This window comes from Ictidomys tridecemlineatus, assembly GCF_052094955.1.
Source record: "Ictidomys tridecemlineatus isolate mIctTri1 chromosome 2 unlocalized genomic scaffold, mIctTri1.hap1 SUPER_2_unloc_1, whole genome shotgun sequence".
Lineage (NCBI taxonomy): Eukaryota > Metazoa > Chordata > Mammalia > Rodentia > Sciuridae > Ictidomys > Ictidomys tridecemlineatus.
The window spans coordinates 243,033-268,537 of record NW_027520951.1 but is presented as its reverse complement, the minus strand read 5'-3'; the positions used below and the strand labels follow the sequence as shown (position 1 = coordinate 268,537).

The 25,505-nt window shown below is 37.9% G+C and overlaps 1 protein-coding gene across 1 annotated transcript in view; it reads left to right on the top strand.

The window, feature by feature from the left end:
- LOC144372234 (piwi-like protein 3) overlaps positions 1-23,023 on the top strand; it is a 29,191-nt gene extending 6,168 nt beyond the window's left edge. The window contains 15 exon segments of the mRNA XM_078035601.1: positions 321-451; positions 1,316-1,396; positions 2,356-2,541; positions 4,623-4,734; positions 7,734-7,775; positions 7,777-7,861; positions 8,280-8,388; positions 16,555-16,685; positions 16,688-16,780; positions 16,907-17,006; positions 18,854-18,924; positions 19,341-19,491; positions 20,133-20,258; positions 22,596-22,743; positions 22,904-23,023. Of these exon segments, the coding sequence (XP_077891727.1) occupies positions 321-451; positions 1,316-1,396; positions 2,356-2,541; positions 4,623-4,734; positions 7,734-7,775; positions 7,777-7,861; positions 8,280-8,388; positions 16,555-16,685; positions 16,688-16,780; positions 16,907-17,006; positions 18,854-18,924; positions 19,341-19,491; positions 20,133-20,258; positions 22,596-22,743; positions 22,904-23,023 (1,686 nt within the window).
- Positions 23,024-25,505: the final 2,482 nt, after the last annotated feature.

Genomic DNA, 25,505 nt, shown 5'->3' with positions numbered 1-25,505 from the left:
CAATGTGGCTGGAAAATGCTGATTAATTTTTTTTTCATTTACTCTCAAACTTTAGCAAAAAAAATGTTTGGATAAGGACATTTTCTTTTCATGCATTTTCATTATCTTCTTTGAACTTCATCATCAATAAATTTTGATATTAGTTAACCAAATAAATTATTTATAGGAGCTTAAGTTAAAAATTCTAAAGCTTGGCTTTTGTGAACCGTGTTTTCTACACACAGGCATCATAGTGGAGTGTTAGATATCTAAGGGTCATGTTGGCTTGTTATTCAATGAAACTTTTCTTTCTTTCTTTTCTTTTGTTTCCTATTCCTTAGGAGATGGAATTTGTCAGCTATACCCCAAGCCGTAGCACTGTGAAGATCACACTCCAGTTTTCCAAGGAACTGCCGCCCAACTACCCTGACTGTGTGAGCTGTGTGCGCTATTACAACGTTCTTTTCAGAAGGTGTGTTGGCAAGATTGAGTTTCCATGAGCTGTGCTCATGGTTCACTTAGGCATCAGTGCTGGTGAACAGAGCTGTGTGCTTCTCACACTTTGTGAATTGACAGCCTCCATATATTGAAACGGTGAGAAGTCTTGGGGAAGAAGTGACACTGGGGCAAGCTCTGTGGCTCATCTCCAACACTCATTCTCCCTGCCCACACCCATTTCCGGTGTTTGTACCTGCCAGAGTATCAGATACATAATGGGTGTTTTTCTCTGGAGCACCTGCTTGCCCCTTCTTCTGGAGTCACTATGTTGACCAGATGTTCAGAATTACAAACTATGTGTCCCAAGTTTTAAGATATTTAGGTTCAGTTCTGGGAATGAAGGATATTCTGCTGAGATTCATATAATTTATCTTTTAAAAAGAGCCAGAAAAATTGAGGTTACATGAGCCTTTATATCTTCCCTGGGAGCATTGGCACATGTAGTTCTGGAGGCTGAGGCAGGAGGACTGTGAGTTCAAAGCCAGCCTCAGCACTTTAGAGAGGCCCTGTCCCTAAATAAAATATTAAAAAGGGCTGGGGATGTGGTTCGGTGGCTAAGCACCCCTGGGTTCAATCCCTGCTATCAAAAATGTATAATATATAATTTGTGTGTATAAAACCAATATATATTTTTTGTATTTATATACACACTTTTGAGATATATATGCATGTGTGAGAATATGAATATATAATCTTCATGTAATTTATTATCGGGTGCTTTGTCTTAATTGATAATAGAACCAAAACCATTGGCAGACTGTTTTCCTAATGTATCTTACGTGTGACCAAATGCTTAGTAACATTCACTCTTTTCAATAAATTCTATTTCAACTTCTAGAACTCTGAGGCAGATGAATTTGAAACAAATCGGCCGCCACTATTATGACTACAGGAAGAAATGTGTTATGTTGGACCATGGGTTTGTATAGAGTAGAAAATACAATGTTCTATAGACTTAATATATTGTTTTTAGAAAGTTGCTCTATTTGAACTGGTATGATTTTAAAGTGATATACCCTTTAAATTGTACCACCCACCCACCATGATCAATTAAAGTTCAATTTAGTATAAATTTAAAAAAAGATTAAATTAACCTTAAAAAACCCAGCATGATGCTCTGCCACTGAGGCTTATTTTAAAATGAACCTTTTTTTCTCTTCTCCCTCTCTATCTCCCTAACCTGGGGTCGGAGGGACAGGTTTACTCTTGGTCCCTATCCAGTTATCTGTCCTTGAGTGTATACCTACCACAGGAGTGAAGAAATTCAGACTTGGGGATGGCATCTGAAGAGCTAAGAAATGATTATCTCCCAAAATAACAAGTGAAGTAGGACCAGGAACACCTGGAATTGCCTCTGTCAAAACCCTCTGTTTCCTATGATGGGCAGAATTGGTCTCTGGGACAGGAGCCCCCTGTGTTTCTCCTTTGCTAGGAAAGCAATTAAACTTTTGGTTTTATTAGAAAAGGAGGGAGTGGGAACCTTGTATGAAAAACATAAACCTAAAAGTATTCAGTTATTGTATAAACAATACAGGAAGCCTAAATCAATTAAAAATTGAGTGATAAATGTCTGAAATTTAGTAGCAGTTATATATTATATGCATCTCTATTGTTGGGATATATGTGTCTATAAATTTATTTTAAAAGTTAGAGATGATGCATTAAGCCTGTATGTAGTAATAACAATTAACAAAGAGATGTGCTACTTATAAGTCATCTTTATTTGAAGGTCCTTGGAAAGATCAATTATTGCTAAAATTAAGGGATCAGAACTAGTTGACTTGTACCTATTTTAGACCCAGAGCTCAGGCCTTGAACACTTTGCTTCCTGCACAGAGGCTGACCATCATACTCTCATGCGGTTTCTTGTGCCTGCAGGTTGGAAGTCTTGCCTGGTTATATTACTTCTATTCTTCCATATGAAAACAGCCTTACTCTGTGTGCCGACCTGAGCCATAAACTACTCTGATTGGAAACTGCTTATGATTTAATAATGAGACTAAAGGAGAAAAATGAATTTGCCAAAATCGAAGAATTATTAGTTGGGTCAATTGTTTTTACAAGGTAAGTCTATTTTTTAAACAAATTTATATAATCATCAATTTGATTACTCCCTTCACCCCACACACAAGATGTTCCTGTACTTCTTGAATCACTGAAGGTGGACATTTAGGACTAGAAATAGCATGAAAATCATAAGAACCATCTGCTGCTCTTCCCATCTGGTTACAACCTGGGAGAGAGTCTCTAGGCTCTTGTTGTCCCTCAGTCCCTGACGCCCATTCAATGGGTCTGCTTGCCCAGAGCAACATGTTTTTTTCTGCATTTCTTCCCTTTTATTTTTTTGGGTGAATGATAAGCTATTTTAAAAATTAGCTCTTACATATAATCCATTGGCTACATTTTATTGGAAGGAAGTTTTTATCTTAATTTTCCTACTACACAGAAGTATTAACTTGATAAGACAGTGGAAAGCAATCTTAAAAAGAAAGCTAGAGAACTCGAATTTCCCAACTGCAACCTTATTAAAAAGTGACAACAATTGAGACAGGGTGATACTGGCACAAATATAGACCCGCAGACCACTGTTACAAAGCTGACTCCAGAAGCCAGCCCTCACCCTTGCAGTTTCTTATTTTTACAGGGATGTCAAGTTAATTCAACAAGAGGGAAAAGCCTTTTCAGTTATATGCTGGGGTGACTGGATATCCACCTGACCCCTCACACAATGCACAAAGTTCACCCAAATTTAATTCAAGAACTAACTCAAAATAGACCATGTGTACACGTATGTAAGAGCTAGTAGGAGTAAATTTTGAGTTTGGATTAGGCAAACTCTTCTTGGATAGGACATCAAGAGCACAGAGATGAAGAACACTATAGGTAGATGGGACTTCAAGTTAACAAATTTTATTCTAAGTACATTGTCAAAAAAGTGAAAGGACAACTGACAGACAAGGAGAAAATACATGCAAGTCACATGTATTAGAAGTAGTAGTATCTAGAATATATAAAGGACACAACCCAACAAGGAAGCCCACCAATTTTTTTTAAAAAATGGACACATCATCGGAGTAGACCTTTCTACGGAGACCTTTCTCCAAAGCAGATATTCTGGCCAGGGAGCACATGAGAAAATGCTCAACATCATCAGCCATTGAGACTCAAAATAAGGTACTACTTCACTTCCATGTTGGTGGCTAATATGAAAGCGGATATCAACAACTTGGTAAGGATCTGGGAAATGTAGAACCCACTGTCTACATTGAGGTAGAAATGTAAAATAATATAATTTCTTTGTAAAATGTCATTTGAGGAAATGTCAGACTAAAGATGGCATACCACATGACCCAGAAACCCCACTCCTAGTTATAAACCTAAGGGAACTGAAAACTTTTATCTTCCAAAATTCATACTTTCATGTTCATAACATAATTCATAATAACCCAACTATAAACAAACAACCCTAAGGTCCCTCAACTGGTGTATGAATAAACAATGTTTATCCATCCAACTGAAAATGTGTGTATTTGTGCATATACATATGTATTGTGTGAGTGTGTGTGTGTGTTATAAAGATTTTGGAACCCAGGGCCTCACCCATGCTAGGCAAGTGCTCTAGCACTGAGCTACAGTCCCAGCCCTTTGTTTTCTTTTGTGACAGGATCTTGCTAAGTTTCCCAGGCTGGCCTGGAACCTGCCATCCTCCTGACTCAGCCTTTCTAGTAACTGGGATTATAGGCACAGGCCACTGCTTCTGATTCCAGTAGAATATTATTTGGAAATTTTTTAAAAAATCAATTACCAACACTTTCTACAGCCTAAATGAACCTTGAAAACATTAAGCTAAGTGAAAGCCAGGAAAGACTACATGCTGTACAGAGGCAGGAAGTTGATTTTTGGCTGCCTTAGGGCTGGGAGACTGGGGTGGAAATGAATGGTTGCTTATGGTTATGATGCTCTTTCTGGGGAGGTAAATACTAAGATTGTTGATTATACGACTCTGCAGATACAATGGAAACCATTGGCTCATTCACTTAAATGGGTGAGTTGTACAGTATGTGAATCAAATCTTGTTAGTTAAAAAATACTTTCGTGTGCAATGACTGTCAGGAATACCCTCTTACATTGTGGTTCCACCACAGATACAATAACAGAACCTACAGGGTGGATGCTATCGATTGGTATCAGACTCCCAGAGATACATTTCCAAAATCAGATGGTGGCCAAATCACCTATGTGCAATACTACAAACAGGTAGGAAATCTTATTTTAAAAATTTTGAATCTTAAAATTTTTCAAACTTAGTAGAATCAACTTCTCAGAAGTCTTACTTAGGAACCTTAGATATACAGTATTAACATAGTCCCCTTTGGGGACTAGGCTGCCTTATCTATTATCCATGTGTTCAAGTGCCTGTGTAGGGGGCAAAGTGACATCATTAGACAGCTCTAGCAGGGCCACTCTGTCAGCCTTAGAAGTGGCTAGAGTACTTTTCAACATGTAGATGGACTATTGGATAAAAATAAAATATGGTCAGTCTTCAGATAGAAAAATGTACTTGTCTAGAAGTCTCAACTCTGTAGTACTTGGTGCAAAAAGAATAAAAATGATCAATTACACTTGATGTGATGTCTCAGTGATGTGCTAAGGCACATCATGGGTTCCACAATCTCAAATGTGAGTGTTCACAAAGAAATAAGTAAACTTAGTAAACCAGGGAGCACCAGTTGATACAATCGACTTTCTAGTTTTGGCAGATGAAGAATGATCATTTAAAGAATGCCAGATACTTGTAGCAACTAGAAACAAGTTGCAGATGGATGATTAAAAAAAAAGCTTATATTTGTATATAAGAACCCAAAATGTAGCCTCGTGGAGCCATTGATAATGACTGCACTCTGGTGGGTGTCCAAGGGAACGATAGTACCCTGGAGTGTATGCCACCCTCAGCCTTGTGTCTTCCATCCAGAAAGCAGTTAGTGCCTCAATTGCCTCTTGGCTGTGCATGCTAGGACAGTGGAGCCTCCTGATCTTGAGGAACTTGGGTTCTCACAGCAGGCAGGCAAGAAACAACTATTCTGATCCTCTTACATATATGGGGCCTCTCTCATGGCTACATAGATTAAGTGGTCATGGAAGCTCCTGAGAAGCTGAAACGTGCATGTCATAAGGGAGTGAGCTGTGTGCAGATCAGGGAGAAGAAAAGGAAGGGGACAGTGAAAGCCCCCTTTTCACGGTGTTTCCCTATCTCAGCGCTGGTATGTTCTCTGGAGAATTAAGATGATTCACAAAGGGAGCTGTGTGAACAGGGCTGGGGCTGCACCCTTACTGGAGGGTGAGGTAGGGGACGCCTTGTATAGAATTTTGAGCCCTGGGAAAACTTGAAGATTACTGTGATCAAATGGTAATATGTAGATGGATCAAGTGATCTGGGGTTGGTTGGTTTGTTTGGTTTTTGGTTGGTTTGTTTGTTGTTTTTTTTGGGGGGGGGGGTGGTATTTTGTTTGTGGCCCTAGGATTGAACCTGGGTCTTGAGCATGGTAAGCAAGCACTCTACCACTGAGCCCCATCCCCAGCTCAAGTGATCTGTTTTTAAATACTATTTCATCTATATATACAGAGAGCACAGGCAGTGTCTAGGTAAAAATGGAGGCAAGGAATCCAGTGAGGAGTTTATTAAAGGGACTCATGTAAATGATGGTGTCCTGGCTTGGAGAGGTGAATAGGAATAGGCAGGACTTGTTGATGGTGTGGATCTTATGGGTGCCAGAAAAAGGAGACAAAAATGGGTAGATGATGGCATCATCCTCTGGGATGGGGGGAGCCTGGAAGAAGCTGGCTTGGGTGGGCTGGAGGTATGAGAGGCTCTGATGGAGTGGCAAACTGCAAAATCAGTGAACTGCATACCATGAGAAAGTTCTAGGAGAGGGACACAGGTAAATCCCAGGTGCATTTTAAATAACTACAGGCCTCTTTAAGGAAAAGACATCTATATCTTCTGTATCAATGTCTTAAGCTAGCCTCCTAGTTTCAATTCTTAAGAATAGTCACAAAAAGCTGAATTTGAGGTTGTCTTCTTCAGAGTGTGGGAACTTTCTTGAAATTCCCAGGTGCTTGAGAAACACCTGATGCCAGAATCCATGTGACAGATTGTCATCTGCCAGGACCTTGCTGATAAGTGATGTGGAAGGCTCTAGCAGGATTGCTATTTTTTTGTTTTTGTTTTTGTTTTTCGGGAATTGCAGCATCAGTGTAAGAAGTTGTGACATCTTGTTTTTAAAATGTCTTTTCCTCCTGGAAACAGGAACTATGACTTAGGGGAGAAGACTGAGAAGAAATGTTGGATGTAGAAATTTTTAAAAGGGGTCAGGATTTGCCCTTCCCCATTAGTGTGAGTCTTCTTAAAAGTTCTTGGTGTGTGTTAGGAGTTTTCAAGGCAAGGTTAGTGATCACTATATACTCCTTTAAGTAGCCCTAAGCAGAGACTGGTGAAAAACACTTTCATTGAAAGGGGTTGCCAAGCTTCCAAAAAACTACGAGTTTCCTGAAATTTCAGCAAATATTTTTTCACCCAATCTTGATGATACTTTCAGGTAATGATCAGTACACCAATCCCACTTGGCTCACCAAATTTCGTTCTTCTAGGTTGACGCATTCGTTTGCAGTAACAGTTTGAATTTTTAGGTTTCACTGTTTTCTCCTATATGGATAGATGTAGTTGGAACTCTAAATCAAACACGGTTTGTGCAAGCTTCTCGAAACTTGACACAATAAAGTAGTTCTAAGTTCTATCTTTATGGTTTGTTTCCTCTTAATGTAGCCCTAAGCAGAGACTGGCGAAAAAACACTTTCATTGAAAGGGGTTGCCAAGCTTCCAAAAAACTATGAATTTCCTGAAATCTCAGCAAATATTTTTTCACCCAATCTTGATGACTAAGTCTCTCAGCCATCACTGTGTATAAGGGTAGAGAAGAGAACAGTGACCTCAATGTAATGCTTTGTGGGAGCCCGACTCTCTCTCTGCCATGTCTGCTTATAGGAACCATATCTACATGATCCCTGGGACATCAACATTAAGAAAACTTAAAAAATCCTTTTCATGCATTCTTAACAGCTAACGGAAAAGTAATTACCAGCACACCTCCAGGCATCCATGTGATCAAAAACATGTGCTTTTGTATCTCTTTGTCAGGTTTTCTATGTGTTTTTTTTTTCTGATAGTCACACCTGTCTTCTTTGCTTCTCTTGAGCAGAAATACAATGAATATATCACTGACTTCAAACAGCCACTCTTGGGTCAGCCAAGGAAGATGGAAAAAGGGCCGGAGGTTCATGCCACGTTCTCCTATATGTCTGGTCCCTCAGCTGTGCTACCTGACAGGTAATGCTGACTGATGGAGTCTCTGTAAAAGACAACCCAAGTCTTTAAAAGTCAGATTTATCTGGTGCCGTGGTGTGCACCTATAATCCCAGCAGCACAGGCCAAGGCAGGAGGATGACAAATCTGAGGCTAGTTGAAGCAACTTAGTGAAACCCTCCCTAAAAATAAAAAGGGTAGGGATGTAGCTCAGTGGTAGAGCACTTGCCAAGTTCAATCTCTGAACTTTTAATACCAGAGAAAAAGTCACTGATTGAATGATGTAGAAATAGTCTTTTTTCAGAAGCCTATGACCCAGAATTGCAATCCCTAAGTTGGTCAGGTGTGGTTCCCACTACCTCCACTACCTAGGTCTTCTCTAATATAAATTTATTCTTGCTTGTGTAGCTGTATTTTAATCTTTTTTAAAAAGATCTAACAGGTACCATACAGAGAGGATCTTTAATAATGAGACAGTTGTCTGCAAAAACGAGACCAGCTCCCATGAACAGGTCAAGAGTATTGAAGGAGTTCAGGAACTCTCTACAAGTGTAAGTGCTAATTTTCTGACTATGCTTGTGCTTGAGTGTCGTGTGCACTGAGTTTGAGCTCTGTGTGTATATCCCTTGACATCTCAGACTGTTCTATTAAAAAATGACTATTGCAGAAAAAATGCTATTCTTTGGGGGAGAGGGGGAGCAATTCCAGTTTTTCTGATTGGGCAATGTTGGAGGACCAAGATACAGGAATAATGAAAGAGGCTCTAAATTGCCTATAGACATGTGAGTCCAGGGGCAAGATGATTTCAGAGTTCTATCTGCAATATTGTTAAGATCCAGCTGCTTGCCCCTTGCTTGACCAATTAAGTTGACACCTAAGGAGTTGAGGCAAGGCAAATGACTTTATTCAAGAAGTGGCTCAATGAGAAGAAAGGGGGAATTCTCTGCCCAAAGCCCTTCCTCTTGGGGGGGGGCGGGCTTATGTTAGTGATTGACAGGTGTTCCCAGACAGTCGGGCATCCTGCAGCAGGAAGGCTGGATAATGGATAACCAAATCATGATGTTTTCCAGTTTCTAAAATCTCAACAACTCCTACCATGAACAGAAACACCTCCACTGCTGAATTTCAATATTTCAACCCTGAGAACAGGCAGTAATGGATTCAAGGAAAATAGTCCTGATTTGCATATATCTAATTGCCATTGCTTATTTTCCTTGATCTGATCACAATGGGAATATTTATATTTTCAGAGACCAGAATGCACAAAGAGAACTTAGTCGCTGGAGGTTTTTGCTTGACCCAGACTTTTTGTCTATCTCGGGAAGAACTTTGAAAGAAGAAAGAATCTTCCAATATAAAGATTCAGTAAGATGAATTGTCAGGATTTGCATGTCATGGTGGAGTCAAATAGAGTAATACACAAAGGAACCAACTCAGTCATGTTTATAGCTATACCTGTTGCTCTTTTCAGTACACCTATTCTTTCAGTGAGATGACAGGCAAACACTGCATAAGGATATGTGTAAAGCACTTGGCTATAGTGACCTCTCTCATCTCTTTATCTAAATCTGTGGACATTTGCTCCTGGCAGTTGGAAGACTGATCTTCCAAGTATATTTTTAAGGACCAGATACATAGAATCGAAATGATGCAGAGGAACCTGTAATAAAGGAAAAGACTGAAGTTTTAACAGTATTAGAGCAAAGAAGGATTAATGAATCCAGCAGCATTCGGAACCAGAAGAGGTTCAGAGTTTCATGGCAGCAGTGTGGGCAGTGAGCTGCCACAGGCTGATGTAGAAGTACAATGAAAACATATTTGACTAGAGTAGAAAGACCCCACATAGATGTTGGTTGGCAGTTTCTGGTTGGTAAAGTTCCTAGTTTTATTTTACTTTTTACATTAGGTCTCCACGTACCTCTGAGGAAACTGAAATCCTGGAATCAGCTTAGTCTAATGAACTCTCAACTAAAACTTCATAACACCCAAGATAGAATCCAAGTTTTGCTAATCCATATCTTAAATATGTAATCCACACATTATTTAAGCTAAGAATTGAGAGATTTCAATAGAAATTGCACAGATATACAATGGAAATGTCCTTGGATAATGTTGATGTCGATAAAAAGTAATTTATGTCTTATCATTCTTTTCTAGTTTGAGGCTATTCCAGTAGCAGACTGGTTAAAAGGATCACAAAGTACATCCTTACTTAGAGCGGTGTCACTAAAACACTGGGCAATACTTCATACTCGGAACTGTTTCTGAGTCCAAGATCTTAGAGGAGAATCTAAGCTCAGTCACCCCTGCCATGGGCATTATATTAGAAAAAGCAAAAATGTAAGTAGAGTGGCAATTTCCAATTTAGAAATCGGTTGTTAACAATCTGAAAGTAGAGTCTCTGAAATATCAACTGGGAGGAATCATTTTCTTTATCAAAACTCTGAAACCCTATAAGTAAATGTTAATTTCTTATAGTCAACAAACACTAGAACAGACTTTTGTGACATGCTTTGTGGCTATTAGAATACATGTTGAGGAAGGCATGGGAATGAGCAACTTGGTGTGAATGGATGGAGAATACTTTTTAAATTTGTTTACTTATACATGACAGGAGAATGTATTTTGGCAGAATATACATACATAGAGTTGAACTTATTCTATTTAGGATCCTACTCTTGTGGTTGTACATGAGGTGAAGTTACATTGGTCATGTATACAAATACAAGGTTAGCAAAGTGAGGACTGATTAAATTGTACTGTCTTCCCCCACCCACCCCTTTGTTTGTTTGCCTTTGTCTAATCCAATGGGTTATTGTTATTCCCCTCCCCAGCCTCCTTTGTTTGGGTTAGCATCCACAAAGCAGAGAGAACATTCAGCTTTTGGTTTGGGGGATTGGCTTATTTCACTTAGCAAGATAGTCTCCAGTTCTGGATGGGGACTGTTAAGAACTAGGTCCCACTGGATGCAGTGGCACAGCATGTCATCCTTGTGGTCAGGAAGCTGGGGCAGGAGACTCACAAGTTCAAAGCAGCCTCAGAAACTTAGTGAGCCTCTGAGCAACTTGGCAAGACCCTGTCTCTAAATAAAATATAAAAAGGGCTGGACCTGTGGCTCAGGGGTTTAGTGCCCCTGGGTTCAATCCCCAGTACAAAAAAAGAACAACAATAAGGGGCTGGGGTTGTGGCTCATTGTTAGTGCTTGTCTTGCATGTATGGGGCACTGGGTTTGATCCTCGGCACCACATAAAAATATATAGATGAAATAAAGATATTGTATCCATCTACAACTTAAAAAGAATTTTTTAAAAGAACCAAGGTCCCAATCATGTTTCTAAAAATTGAACTTATTTTTAAATGGTTCAATCTTTTTGTAGCAATTTTGGGTTCACAGAAAAATGAAGAATGTATGGAGACTTCCCATGTACTCCCTACCTCCTCCATTATCAATATCTCCCACTAAAGCAGTGCATTTAAAATAATTGATGAAACTATATTAATAAACCTATATTAATCCATTACAAATGCTCAATCTATAGTTTACATTGTACAAAATCAAGAATGAAATTCATTCTATGGATTTGGACAAATGTATGTGACATATATCCACCATTACAATACCAAGCAGAGTAGTCTCAACTAATTTTTTTTCGCTATGTCCATAGTTTTCACTTTTCCAGAATTTCATACAGTTGAAGCATATAGTATGTAGATTTTTCAGATTAGCTTTTTTCAGTTAGTAATAATGTACATAAAGTTCTTCTTTTTATGGCTTGATAGCTCATGTCTTTTTAGTGCTAAATGTTATTATGTTGTCTAGATGTACCACAGTATTTTTTCATTCCCCTACTGAAGGACATCTTGTTTTCTTCCAAGGTTTGACAATTATGCATAAAGCTGCTCTAAATATTTATGTGCCAGTTTTTGTGTGGACACAAGTGTTTAACAACTTTGGATAGATACCAGGAAACACAATTATAGGATCATATCATAAAAAAGTGTTAGTTTTTAACAAACTACCAACTGTTTTCCAAAGTGTCTGTACCTTTTGCATTCCCCTTGGCAATGATCAGAGTTCCTACTGCTCCAATTTCTCACCAGCATTTGGTGTTACAGGTGTTCTGGGATCAGGTGATTCTAGGGTGACATTGACTCTAAGTTGTTTATATTTGCATTTTCTCAATAGCATAATATGGAGCATCTTTTCACATGCTTATTTGTTAGATCTTTCCATATTTATCTTCCTTGGTGAGGTCTTATATGTTTGGCTCATTTCAAAATCGGCTTGTTTTCTTATTGGTGAATTGTGAGAGTGCTTGGTATATTTGAGATAACAGCTCTTTGTTAGATGTCTTTTGCAAATATTTTGTTTTGATATGTGTCTTGTCTTCTCATCTCTTTGACAGTTTCCTTCACAAGGCACAAGTTTTTAATTTTAATGAAGTCTTACTAATCTATTTCTTTTTTTCATGAATTTTGCCCTTGATGTTGTATCAACTTGTTGTCATAACCAAGGTCATGGAAATTTTCTCCTATAAAGCTTTAGGAGTTTTTAATTTTGAGGTTGTACATTTAGGTCTGTGATCCATTTCTGCATCAGTTTTGGGAAGGGTATAAGGTCTGTGTCTAGACTGATTTTTCTTTCTGGAACATGGATGTCTATTTGTTCCAGGATCATCTGTTGAAAAGATTCCTTATTGTGTTGGTTTTTTTTCCTCTGATTATTGACCTAAGTCTATTTCTGGCTATATAATTTCCATTGACCAATTTGTCTATGCCATCCCCCAAACCACACACTGTCTTCATTACTGTAGGTTTCTATTAAGTCTCGATGTTGGATAAGTCATTCCTCCACCTTTGTTCTTTTTCAATATTGTATTGGTTAGCTGTGATGCTCCAATTTTTAAAAAAATTGCTTCTCATAAGTTTTAAAAATTAGTTTGCCAATATTCACAAAATTATTCACTGATTTTTTGATTAGCATTGCATTGACTCTAAGTTGTCTATCTATGAACATGGAATACTGCTCCATTTTATTTGTTTGTTTATTTATTGGAATTTTAGTTTCCCTTACGTAGGTTTTAGGCATATTTTGTTAGATTTATACATAAGTATTTCATTTTGAGGTGCGAATATTGTTGTTTTTTCATTTCAAATTCTACTTTTGTTGCTGGTATTTAAAAAAAAAAAGCATTTAGCTCTTATATATTAAGCCTTGTATCCTGAAACCTTATTATAACCTCTTATTCATTTCGGGATTTTGTTGATTCAGATTTTCTTCACAGATATCATCTACAAAAAGAGGTTTATTGCTTTGACTTTCTTCTATAATCACATTAGTAAGAAACTTTGAGTAAAATGTTAAAGGAGTTTTATGTGTGGGGACACATCTGATTTTTAAGTTTTTTTTAATCACTCCTTTTAGTTATGAAAAATTGTGCTCAATTTCTGATCTGAGAGTTTTGTCTGATATTTGCTGTCTCTCTCTTGTGCTTTTGCATTTTGGTGTGCCTAATTTTTCCTTAATGGCTGGATATGATGCTTTGGGTCAGTGTGTGCTATAAATGGTCATGTGGTAGTAAGTTAAAGGGAAACTAGACTCCTATAATGAGGTGTCATTCTGTGGTGAGGTTGAGCCTGTGGATTGTGAATTTCACAGGTGCTTAAGTTCTTCTCTCCTTGGTCAGGCAGGACCAGATGGCTAGAGAGTGTTAGAGTTGCTATTTCGCTTATCTCGTGCAGATTAGCTGATACTTCCCCAAAAGATCAGGCTCTGGTAACTGGTTTTCCCTGCAGGCCAGCCTTGCTGGGAAGAAGAATTTTCTAAAATATTTCACAAGGATTCTTCTTCCCCTCCTCTTTTGGAATCACCAGGGGATTTTTCTGATATTTTAGAGAACCTGTTGATCTCCTAGAAGTGAGTCTTCCAAATTATGGGGTCCTCCCTGGGCCTGAGTACACCTGCAGTTTTTTAATTTTCCCCAGGTGTCCACACTGAGCATCCACCAATTTCAATAAATTGTCAATGACAATTTAGGTCTCTGCTTTGCCTTGGGCCTGTTTGCTCTGAGCCTCTCCGGCAAGCTCTGACTCTTGGGAACACCTGTGTTTTGTCCTTGGGGGCAGCCATTTGCCCTGTGTCCTCACCTCTCTTAGGGATCCTAGAATGATTTTTTTTCAGTCTATTTAGCTTTTTACTTCTGATGACCAAATGGTGACATCCCAGCTCATTACAAAGGAAACCAGACCTACAAATTAGTTTGAAAAACAATTAAAATGGAAATCTTGACATTTTTATCATGGCTTATTTTTATTCATTGCATGAAATATTTGTTGTGTTTCACTATTCATTTCCACTGGAGGATTGATGATATGTTTATTTTCTAGGAGAGAAGTACCTGGTAACACTATCTCTAGTTATATAGACATTTTAAAGACGCTTATCAAAGGTGGCCCAGAAATGGTAAGCGTTTAGTTGATGTGTGTTCTTTAGTTCTAAATCTGCATTTACATGTACTTTAAAATTTAGAAGGCTGCCCATGTTCCCCTAAACTAACCAACAAATGCCAATGTATCTCTAGAGTGTAGCTGAATGTGCACTATCAGGGCTTAGCTATTCCTTTTGCTAATGTTCTCAGGCTTTTTTTTAATAGTCTTATACTTGGACATTTACATTTTTCCAGTTTTCAATTATTTTGTTAAAATATTTATTTTTTAGTTGTAGTTGGACACACTATCTTCATTTTATTTTTATGGGGTGCTGAGAATCGAACCCAGGGCCTTGCACGTGCTAGGCGAGCGCTCTACCGCTAAGCCACAATCCTAGCCCCTTCTCAGGCTTTTGAATTTGGAATTATTTTATAAAGTGATATGACATATAAATTTAATGTAAATGGGTTATAAAAATCATCATGATTTTCATCTCCAGTTATGATCTAAGTAAATGTTTGTTTAGTATAGTATTTCTTCTAGCTCAAGTCCTTCCTCTTGTTCAATGATTCTTCCATCCATTGTTTTAGACCAAGTTGTCATTACCTGGTGTCTGAGTTACTACAGAAATATCCCATCTTTCTTTCTTCCTTGAATTCTTTTCCTTAATTCATCTTGCATCCCCCTCCTTCCCTCAGGATGATCTTTCACCAGGGAGGCTTTCTTAATCATGAGGCCAGTATGTTTTTCTTCCTTTTATGTGAAGCCTAGACTTTTTTTAATTGCTATAGGGAATCTTGGGAGGCAAACACCTTTTCTGAGCCAATATCCATTTTCAAATGAAATGTCTTAACTCTTCAGAAAAAGAGGTAAATCATATATATATATATATTGGATACCACATGTTTTAAAGTATGTCTCCATTGTGGAATGGTTAATTCTAGCTAATTAACATGCATTACCTAATAGTTGTGTCTATGGTGAGAACACTTAATATCTACTGTCGTGACATTTTTTCAAGAATATTATATACACCATTAACTATAGTCAACGTGCTGCCTGCTAGATTTCTGGAACTCATTCCTTCTACCTAACTATAATTATGTGTTATTTGACCAACACCCCTACAGGCTCTTCATTCTTGGTAACCAACCCCACCTGTGGTAAACACTGTCCTACTTTCCACTTCTGAGATCAACATTTTTAGATTACACACACAAGTGAAGTTGATATGATGCTTTTTGTTTCTGTACCTGGCTTATTTCATTTACTATCCTCCAGGTTCATCCGTGGTATCACAAATGACTAGATTTCTCTATTTATAGTGAGTAGCATTCACTATGTGTATATATACTACTTTCTTTGACCATTCATTTCTTGGACATGTTAGTTGATGCCATATCTTGGCTATTGTGAATAGCGCTGAGTAAACATAGGAGCACAGATACTTCTTTCATGAACTAGTTTCCTTTACATATATACCCAGCATGGGATCATTGGATCAAAGGGAAGTTCTGCTTTTAGTTTTCATGGAACTTCCCCTCTGTCTCCAATGATAGACTGTACTAGTTGACATTCCCACTGGCAGAGTGCAAGGGTGCCCTACTCCACACCTTTGATAACAGTCATCCTCAATGGAGTGAGGTGATGCCTCATATGACTTTGATCTGCATTTCCCTGATTAGTCATGTTGAACACATACCACATACACCTGTGAAACATGCATAAGTACATACACAAAATATTATGCCTGCATTTTAGGATTTTAGTTGTAAGACAGAAAAATATTTGTCTAATCCACTGACTAATCCATTTGTCTAATATCTCTCAATTTGGATTTGCTCATTTCCTCATAATTAGATTCCAGTCATGCATTCTTGCAAAAAATCATAGATGTGGTAGTGGGTTTTTCTCAATCCATGATATCAGGAAGCACAGGATGTTGATTTAAATGAACTGGGACAAGTAGAGTACCTAGTAAGTACCCGATCTATAAAGATCATCCTGCAAATGGTGACTTTCCTGATCCTGGTATCCTTCTGTGGACACTTTCAACCCATCCTTGTTAACTTCACCCTAAATTCTTGGAAATCAAGTCAATGGAACAAAGGATTTTTCAAGCTTAAGCATTGGATGCACACTTCCCAGTTTGACAATTCTGCAGCCTTTTCCTTGTGATGTGATTCTACACTCTCTACTTCCTTAGACTTAGTCACTTAGTAGACTCTAGTTTATCAGAGTTCTGCCTTGAAATGGCTTTCATTTCTTTTATCATTACTGTCTTAAAGAATTTCATGTCTGCTTGCTTTTAAGGTGGTTTGCATATTGCCTGATGATAGGAAAAACAGGTATGATGAAATAAAAAAATACTTGTGTGTTAAATCTCCAATTCCAAGCCAGTGTGTGGTGGCACATACCCTGCTAAAGCCCGGACATTAAAAACCATGGCCATAAAGATTGCCCAGCAAATGAATTGCAAGATGGGAGGAGCCCTCTGGAAGGTGGGAGACAGGAGTATGTAGGATTTCATTACCTTCTCTTTTATTTGTGAATAGTGAAATTTAAGAGTCTGTTTTTCAATCTAATAATTAAGTTTTGTTCACATTCTGTTCTAAATTTACTTTTTTTATTAAAAAAAAGTTGAAAAAGACAATATTCGTTGGTATTGTTTCCACGATATTGTAAGTCGTCGGAAGTCAATTGCAGGATTTGTGGCAAGCATCGATGAGGAATTAACCAAGTGAGTAAGCTTTGGTAGACATTTGATTGGTAGCTGTCTGTTCACCCAACCGAAGAGGTGACCTGACTCATATTTATTGGGAGTTCAGACGAGTAGTTCTTAGCCATGAGCTGTCCCAGTTTTCTGGCAAAATTATGCTCCCAAAATATTCTGCATAAATGGTTGAGTTTGTGGGGGGGATTTTTTGTTTGTTTTCATCTAACAGAGCAAAAAGTAGCAGATGACAATACCTGCTTATATTTAGTTCTTTGGGTGAGACTCTGAAATTGTGAGATAGAAATTAAAATCTCAGCCGAGCCACATTCTTCTCTTCAGGCTCTCGTGGGTGTGGCAGAAGCCATTTCCTAGTGGTGGTAGCACAGAGGGTCCCGATGCTTTGCTGGCTGTCAGTTGCAGGCCAGTCTAGCCTCTTAGAGGTTGTGCACATTCCTTTCCACATGCCCCGCCCCCATCTTCCAACCAGAGGCCTGGAAGTATAGAATCTTGGCTTCTTCAGGCCTTTCTATGTAATATAACCACAAAAGGAGATGTATATCTGTATTTCCACAACTCCCCTTTTCTTCTGGAGCCATGTTTCCCCCCATCCTTAGAGTAGAAAACACACCACACCTTAAAATGAGTTTGTAGCCCTTGTGTATTACATGATATGTGGCCCTTAGATTACCCCTGCCCCCATGATTGATGTTTGTGGCCCACTAGAGGATTATTTCAGAGTGTTCTTTAGAGAAAATCCACCCTCATTTCCACAGATGACATCATTTCCCCCAGTGATTCTCTATTTCCACACAGTAACATTTTATACTGCTTTTTCTTTGAATTAGAAAATGTTGCAATAATGGGAAGACAGTGTCACTCAGTGGACATTCTGAAGTAATTTCTAGATCTAAATACTGGCAGTACAGCAGGGAAAACAGAGAACCAAATGTTGATGGTAACTCATGGAGGTTAATAAAGAGGCAGACAAATAAGTAGAGCACATAATGTCAGGTGGTCAGGTGAGCTCATTCTGAAGTAAATGTTAAAGAGAGCAACTTGAGACATTTTATGAATTTTTTTGTGGGTGGGTGGTAACAGGTTGATCACAGCCACTGAGTCACATCCTCAGCCCTATTTTGTATTTTATTTAGAGACAGGGTCTCACTGAGTTACTTAGCACCTCGCTTTTGCTAAGATGGCTTTATACCCATGATCCTCCTACCTCAGCCTCCTGAGCCACTTGGATTACAGTGTACACCACAGTAACCAGCCATTTTTATTTTACTGGACATGTTGAAGTTGTCATACTGGCTGTCAGTCTTGCAAATCAAATTGCTTCCTCAGATTATTATTATGGGTGAGCCCTTTGCCTAAGACATTGACCCCAAAGCAGAAATCTCCAGGAGAAGAGTTTTCACTTGGTCACATTCCCCAGCAGGTGAAACTAGAGTAGTCATGTATGTGGACAACATGAGTAATTTTTTAGAATAATTTTTCAGTTGCAGATGGGCATAATACCTTTATTTTTATGTGGTGCTGAGGATCAAGCCCAGTGCCTCACAATTGCTGGGCAAGTGCTGTACAACTGAGCCACAACCTCAGCCCCAAAATGAGTAATTCATAATAATTTTAACAGTTCTTGTTTGTGTGTATTCAAAAACCCTTATAAGATGCCTAAGATATCAAAAGAGACTAATACTGGATCATTGTAGATATGTGAAGGGATTGTTCCTTAATTGGATCCTTTGGCTACTGGTGTGTGTGTGTGTGCGTGCATATATACACGTGTATATATTCTTGTCATAGATTAACTCAGAATCCAAATGATGAAATTAAGATTCCAGTTAACTCATTTTTTTTTCTGAAAACAGGTGGTACTCTCAATGTATCTTCCAGGCACCAGGAGAGGAGCTTGTGGATGGATTGAAGAACTGTTTGCAACGTCAGCCTTGGGGTTGGTGTGCCAACATTCTACATCAGTAGTTCTTCACAAGTAGAGATAGTGCCCCCAGAGACCATTCATTCATGACCAAAAACACTTTTTTGTTGCCACACTGGGATGGTGGTGTGCTGGCATGTAGTCCAGCAGGTAGAGACAAGAAATGCTGCAAAACGCCCCATTGTGTATGACATGACCACACACGCCCATACCACTCAAATTTCAATGGTACTATTATTGTAGAACCCCTGGACTAAAATAAATGAAAGAAACCCCTGGACTATTCTGAAGTTGGAGTCTGTGAGCGAAACTGTCCTGAAAGCTACAGTGTTGAAAGGTGAACCCTGACATTGTCAAAAATAGCAGAGGCCAGTTTGTCCCAATTGAGGTGTGCTTACATGTTTCTGGGTTCCTTTCAGGTGCCTTGAATTCCTGGCTTAGAAATGTACCACATGCACCAGAATCTATTGTGGTCTATCAGGATGGAGTGGGAGATGGTCAGCTTCAGGCCTTGCTTGACCATGAAATATCTGAGCTCGTGGGCTACTTAGAAAATGAGTGCCCATATAGGTGAGTACATAAATTGTCCAGTTCAGATAATGTAAGAAAAAGCTGTTCTCGGGAAGGAAAAAGAATCTAAGTGACATGTGAAGAGAAAAAAAGGGGCTTGATTCACACGGTGGGCTTCAGTGGCTGGGTGGGCAGTTGAACAGCCCCAGCCCTTTGACTTTGTGGTTCACATGGAGTCGGGGTGCAGAGTGTGGTGGCAGCCTGTTTCTCTTCATGGAGCACTGCGTGGAGTGCTCGTCTGCCTTATAGATTCACAGATGTCCATGAACACTTTGTCCATGGCTCTCAGATGTCACTCCTTTGATCCTGGAGTTTTTAAGTCTCTGTGCTGGGGCTCCCTCCTAGCTGTGTCCGCAGCCTCTTCTGACTGTGGGGCTTGCTGCCCAGCAGAGACAGCAGGACTGGTTCTGAGCTTCAGAGGAAGGGTCCCTTCACCTAGGATGTGGGTGGCTCTAAAGAGACTCCTCCTCGTTCTACTGCCCCACTTGGGTACATGCAACCAAGTGTTTAAACTGGGCTGTATGGAGGGGGGCTGCTGTCCACAGGCTTTTAAATAGGTGCTAAGCGTGTGAGGTTCTAGCACCCTGAATGCTTCTGAGATGAGATTGAGTAAACATCCTAATTTATCCTAATTTTTCAAGTATCAAGTTAACTTTCATTGTGGTGAAGAAACGAATAAACACCAGGTTTTTTCTTCAACACAATCGAAAACTTGGAAATCCAGCTCCAGGAACTGTTGTTGACATGATGGTAACCAGGGAGCAATGGTAAGAGAGTTTTACTTTTATATCTGCATCTATAACTTTCTCAGTTCACCTTGGCAAAATCCCTTCATCCCAGTTACTTCACCTTAGAAGCATTTTCTCATCCTTGACAACTAATTTGATCTATATATTTTTTCACACTTGACCAGGGACTCTTCATTTGGATTTAGAAATTGTGATTGGTCTTATGGTTAAGTTTCTTAAGTATTTTTTCTCTGTGGCAAAATAAAAGTAATTTTGTGGCCTAGAATGCCTTCATTTAAAGTCATAAATGGGCTGGGGCTCAGTGGCAGAGCGCTTGCCTAGCATGCATGAGGCACTGGGTTTGAGCCTCAGCAGCACATAAAAATGAATAAATTAAATAAAGGTATTGTGTCCATCTACAACTAAAAAAATTTTTTTAAAGAATAGCAAATTGTGTTTGACAGCTGGGAGTCATCACAAATCAAATATGAAATATGCCCCATGAGAATGTCTATTTAAGTAATAACCTGAAGAGGTTTTTAGTTTTTAAAAATGTCTTGATGCTTTTAAAGGGGGCAATATAAAAAAAACAGTTTCTCTTATGACACTTATCCTGTAAGAACATTGACAAATAATACATTATAAAGTAATATTGGATAAGCCACAAAATAGTTTAGTTTCATATTGTCAGCTCTATTATCCTTTTATATTGTCAGCTGTATTATCCATGAACATCTGCAATAAATCAGAGCAGTCACTTATGAATTTTTTTTCATGTAAGGAAGCAACCCACCATGAGTTAGAATTAGCAGACAAAATGACAACAGGATCAGACATCCAAAACTTTTAGACAATGAAATGATTGCAATCATTCCATAGTAAAGTATGCTTAAAAGGGAAGATGGAATGAAGTCATTGAATAAAAGTCATAAGAAAAGTAACTAAGAAATGTTGAATTAAAAGGTCAATTTGGACTTGGATAGTTAACAATGATAAGCTTTACAAAAATAAAGAAATTGGAGGAAGTATCAAAGTGAAGTTTACCTGGAAAGGAAATGGTTAATTAGAAAATACATTAAGTATCCATGATGCAGTAGTGAGCCTTAAAATATGGAAGCTAAGAAAGAAATGCTCAGGAAATGATGAGGCAAAATAAGACTTGCTGTGTATCAAATAGAAGGTTCTATAGGAAAAACATGGGTAGAAGTAATAAGCACAGACAGACAGATTCTGAATCTTCATGTTTGAAAATAATAAAATCTGAGCAAAAACAATAAAAATGAGTCTCCATTTAGTTGAAATTTAAGAATAGCAAGAATAAGAAATTTTAAAAGCGGTCAGAATACTATTATTTATATTTATAAACAATAATTATTCAGTACCAGTAATACAAACAATACAGTGAAATTGTATCTTCAAACGGCCTCCAAAATATCAAACTAGAATTTGATAGCCCTCTAAGCTATCAACAAGCGTACCAAACATGCTTAGGTAAACATATGGTGTCCACATGAGCAGATCTATCCAGCTCTCACTGAAAGCCTTGACTTCCTAAGTAATGAATAACTGCTAGGTATATTAAAACATTGTAGAGTTCTATTCTTATGGAAGTCTGTGTGTGTGTTTTTTAAATATTAGATCTGTAAAACTATAATCATATTTAATTAAAACATTTTAAGGTTCTCAGTTACTGGGGAAAACAAGAGCTTCTAGTTAACTTTAGATGTAGATGTTTCATTTCCATAATTGTGTTATATGAAATCTGAATGGGAAATAAAACATATGAATAGAGGGAAGAAATGAAGTTACATTAAGGAAAGGCAGAAACATTGATCAATATAGTCTAATACAGGAAAGAACTAATTCAAAAGGCAAAAGTATAATAAAGCATTACATAGGACTGTACACATAAAAATAAAATTCAGTATTTACAACATATGGAAATAGATTAACCTTGCCAGTTTTGTCATTTACAGAGTTTGAGTGTTTTCCAACAATTCTTTTTTTTTTCATCTTGACCTCTTTTATTTTTTTTTTTCCTTCCAACAATTCTTAAGAAGCCTGTATCCCTGGCCCAAGAAGTCTCATCTTTAAAATTCTGCACCTATTGCCACCCAATGTGCCAATTCTGTTTCTTTCCCTGGGCATCAGTACCTACATTTCAAGTCTCCATCTCAGGAAAGTTATTATCTACATGCACTTAATGGTCCTTTATGGATTTGCTTTATCAAATCATTGTTAGACAGGCTTCTAAATTGAAAGGAAACTGTCTATAGAACAGATTTCTGTAAATTAGTAAATGAAATATTTTCATCTGATACTAGGGTTATATTCTTCTCTAAAATAAGTGGAGACCCCCGTGTTCTGTAATTGCAGGTATGACTTTTTCATTGTGAGTCAGTCTTCTACAGTTGGTACTGTGACTCCCACTCATTATAATGTTATCTATGACACCGTCTGCTTGGACCCGGATACAGTCCAGCGTTTAACTTACAAACTGTGCCACATGTACTACAATTTGTCAGTGAGTATTTTATTGTGATTTCCCTTCAAATCTGTAAAATGTGTTGTTCAAAACTGAGCAACTTTTCAACTTCTGAATTGATATCTATGACAATGTAAACTTAGAGATAGTAAATGTCCATTTGAGTGTAAAGTAAAAAAAAATTTTCTTTCTACTAAAGGGCATCATCCAAGTTCCTGCTCCTTGCCACTATGCCCATAAACTGGCTTACCTTGTGGGCCAGAGTCTTCACGATCAGCCAAGTAGCTTACTAGCTAACTCTATTACCTTTGAGCTGTAGAAGATGTGATATTGAAAACCACAATTCATACTTTAAAAAAAAAACTTTTGAAGCTGGATATCTGAAATAGATTCGTAGCTAAATTGTAATCATTTTTTATTGCACATGGGAGAATGTTGAACAGCATCAGATATGGCAAAGAAGAAAACAAAACCAATATCTAGCAGAAAGAAATTTAGAGATATTAACTCTGGTATTTGGGATTGCTTATTATACCACAAATGCCACAGGAGGCAATTGAGTAAGAAGTTGAATTTATGTTGACAGATTGATGGGTCCAAATCAGTGGAGCTTTCTACTTAAAATACTACCCCTGACTTGACCCAAGGCTGCCTCTCCAGCCTGCAAAGAACTGACAGAGGATTGTCTTGCAATTCCCCTTTCAAATGTTGCAAAGCTTAAGTAATTAAATGTGCCCAAACACTGTGCATTCCAAGTGGTGTGCTGATAATTGAAAAGAAGGGGGCATTAGTCATCTATGGATTATATTTTTGAACAGATGTAATAAAGAGAACCTGGTGATTTAAATTGGCAATTTGGGAACATGGACAGCTTTTGCCACTTCTACCACAAAGGATATTAACATCTCTTGGCCTTTCTTTTGCTTGCTGTCCAAGTGTGATACCATATTAACTGCACCATCATCAGAGTTTTCAATCTGTTGTTTAACCTTACTAGTGATGGCACATGCTTTCTCGGGAACCACACAGGTTGCTCTTTTCATTTAACAGGATTCTTTGAATAGACTCAGGAAAACAAATGTAAAAAATGTATGAGAACTTTATTTTCTCATACTCTACTTTAAACACAATGGTACTTGGGCAAGGCAGGGCGGGCAGAGATTAGTTTCTAATATAACAGAAGGTATGCTAGGAAATAACTTGCTTTAATTATATGGTAATTGATTTTGTTTTGAGATTTGTGCCTGTCTTATTAAAAATAATAAATCATTTAAGAAAATTTTTTGTAATATAGGTAAAATTCTACTGAGATACACAGCCAACCATGATAAATAGAGGAGATAGGCCCATAATTAAACAAGGGCTAAGGCAAATGTTCTTTTTTTGAAGTTAGAATTTGGTTTATGTTGTTTCTAGAAATCTAAAAGATTAATTTGGAAAGAAAGAGTAGAACACTGTTATTAATTTATAGAAAAAGTTTGCATATATACAAATGTCATTCCTAATGCTATTAAACTTAAAATGATATCAATAAAGCTATTCAGATTAAAGTCATTGAGTGCCTTAATATGTTCTACTGATTAATTTCTAAGATGAATGAAAATATTACTGAAACTGGGGCATATCTCGTTTCACTAGCCTATTAGTCTTTTATAAAATTGTGTGAAATGCAAGTTGGGCATGGTGGTATATGCCCAGTAACTCTGGAGGCCAAGTAGGATTGCATGTTTGAGGCCAGCCTGGAAAATTTAATGAGATCTTGTCATAAAAATATAAAAGGGCTGGGGATGTAGCTCAGTAGTAGAGCCCCTCTGGCTTCAAATCCCTAGTATTGGCAGGGGGGAACATTAGGTGAAGGAAGTTGGGTATTCAGTATGTGCAAAAAGGAAATCTTACCATTCCAAAGGCTTATAAAAATTTTTGTAAATGTGTCATACACATCAATGTCTGTTTTACATTGTGGAGAAGGGGCTGGAGAGTGCAAATTAAAGGCCTATCAGGAATGCATCCTGTGTAGCAATATAATAACTTAGGAGAAAATGCACTCCCTGATTCTGGCAATAGTGAATAACATACAGTTGGGCACCCCAGATCTGTGAGTTCTGCATCTGTGGTTCAGACAACCTCAGACTGAAAATAAGTGTGTGTGTGGGGGGGGGGGGCATCCTCTCTACAGAACATGAACAGACTTAAAAATTCTTTGTCAGTAGAACCAAAATAATTCAATATGTTTATTTACACTGTATTCGGTATTTGTAATCTGGAGATAAAATATACGAAGAAAAGGTTATATGCAAATTAACACTTTTATATAAGAGACTGAGCATCTGCAAATTTTTGTGTCCTGGGAGATCTTGGATCCAATGTCCCATAGATATAGAGGGATGGCTGTATATCAGCTATTTCCCTGAATACTGATGAAAAAGCTGGACAAATCATATGTTTTAAAGAGATGGCAAAGCAAACTGTACCAATATTTAGAAGGAAATCTGGAAAAATGCTATTTTTTATACCCAAAGTCCACAGTAGGCAATTGAAAAGTTGGATTTATTTTGATAGATGTGTGGGTATATATTGCACAGAGGGTTGGTTATTGGTGACTTATACAATTTTTGGTTTAAAATACTGTGGTCTATACCCTAGGGGAATCTTGAAGTAGATAAGACCATCCAGGAACAGAAACCAGACTGCTAATACCTCACAGTCATCCACCACAGGCAGAGTCTCTCTGCAGGATAACATCTTTAACACCAGTCTCTTATATTTTCCATATATAATACTCAATGAAAAATAACTGGATA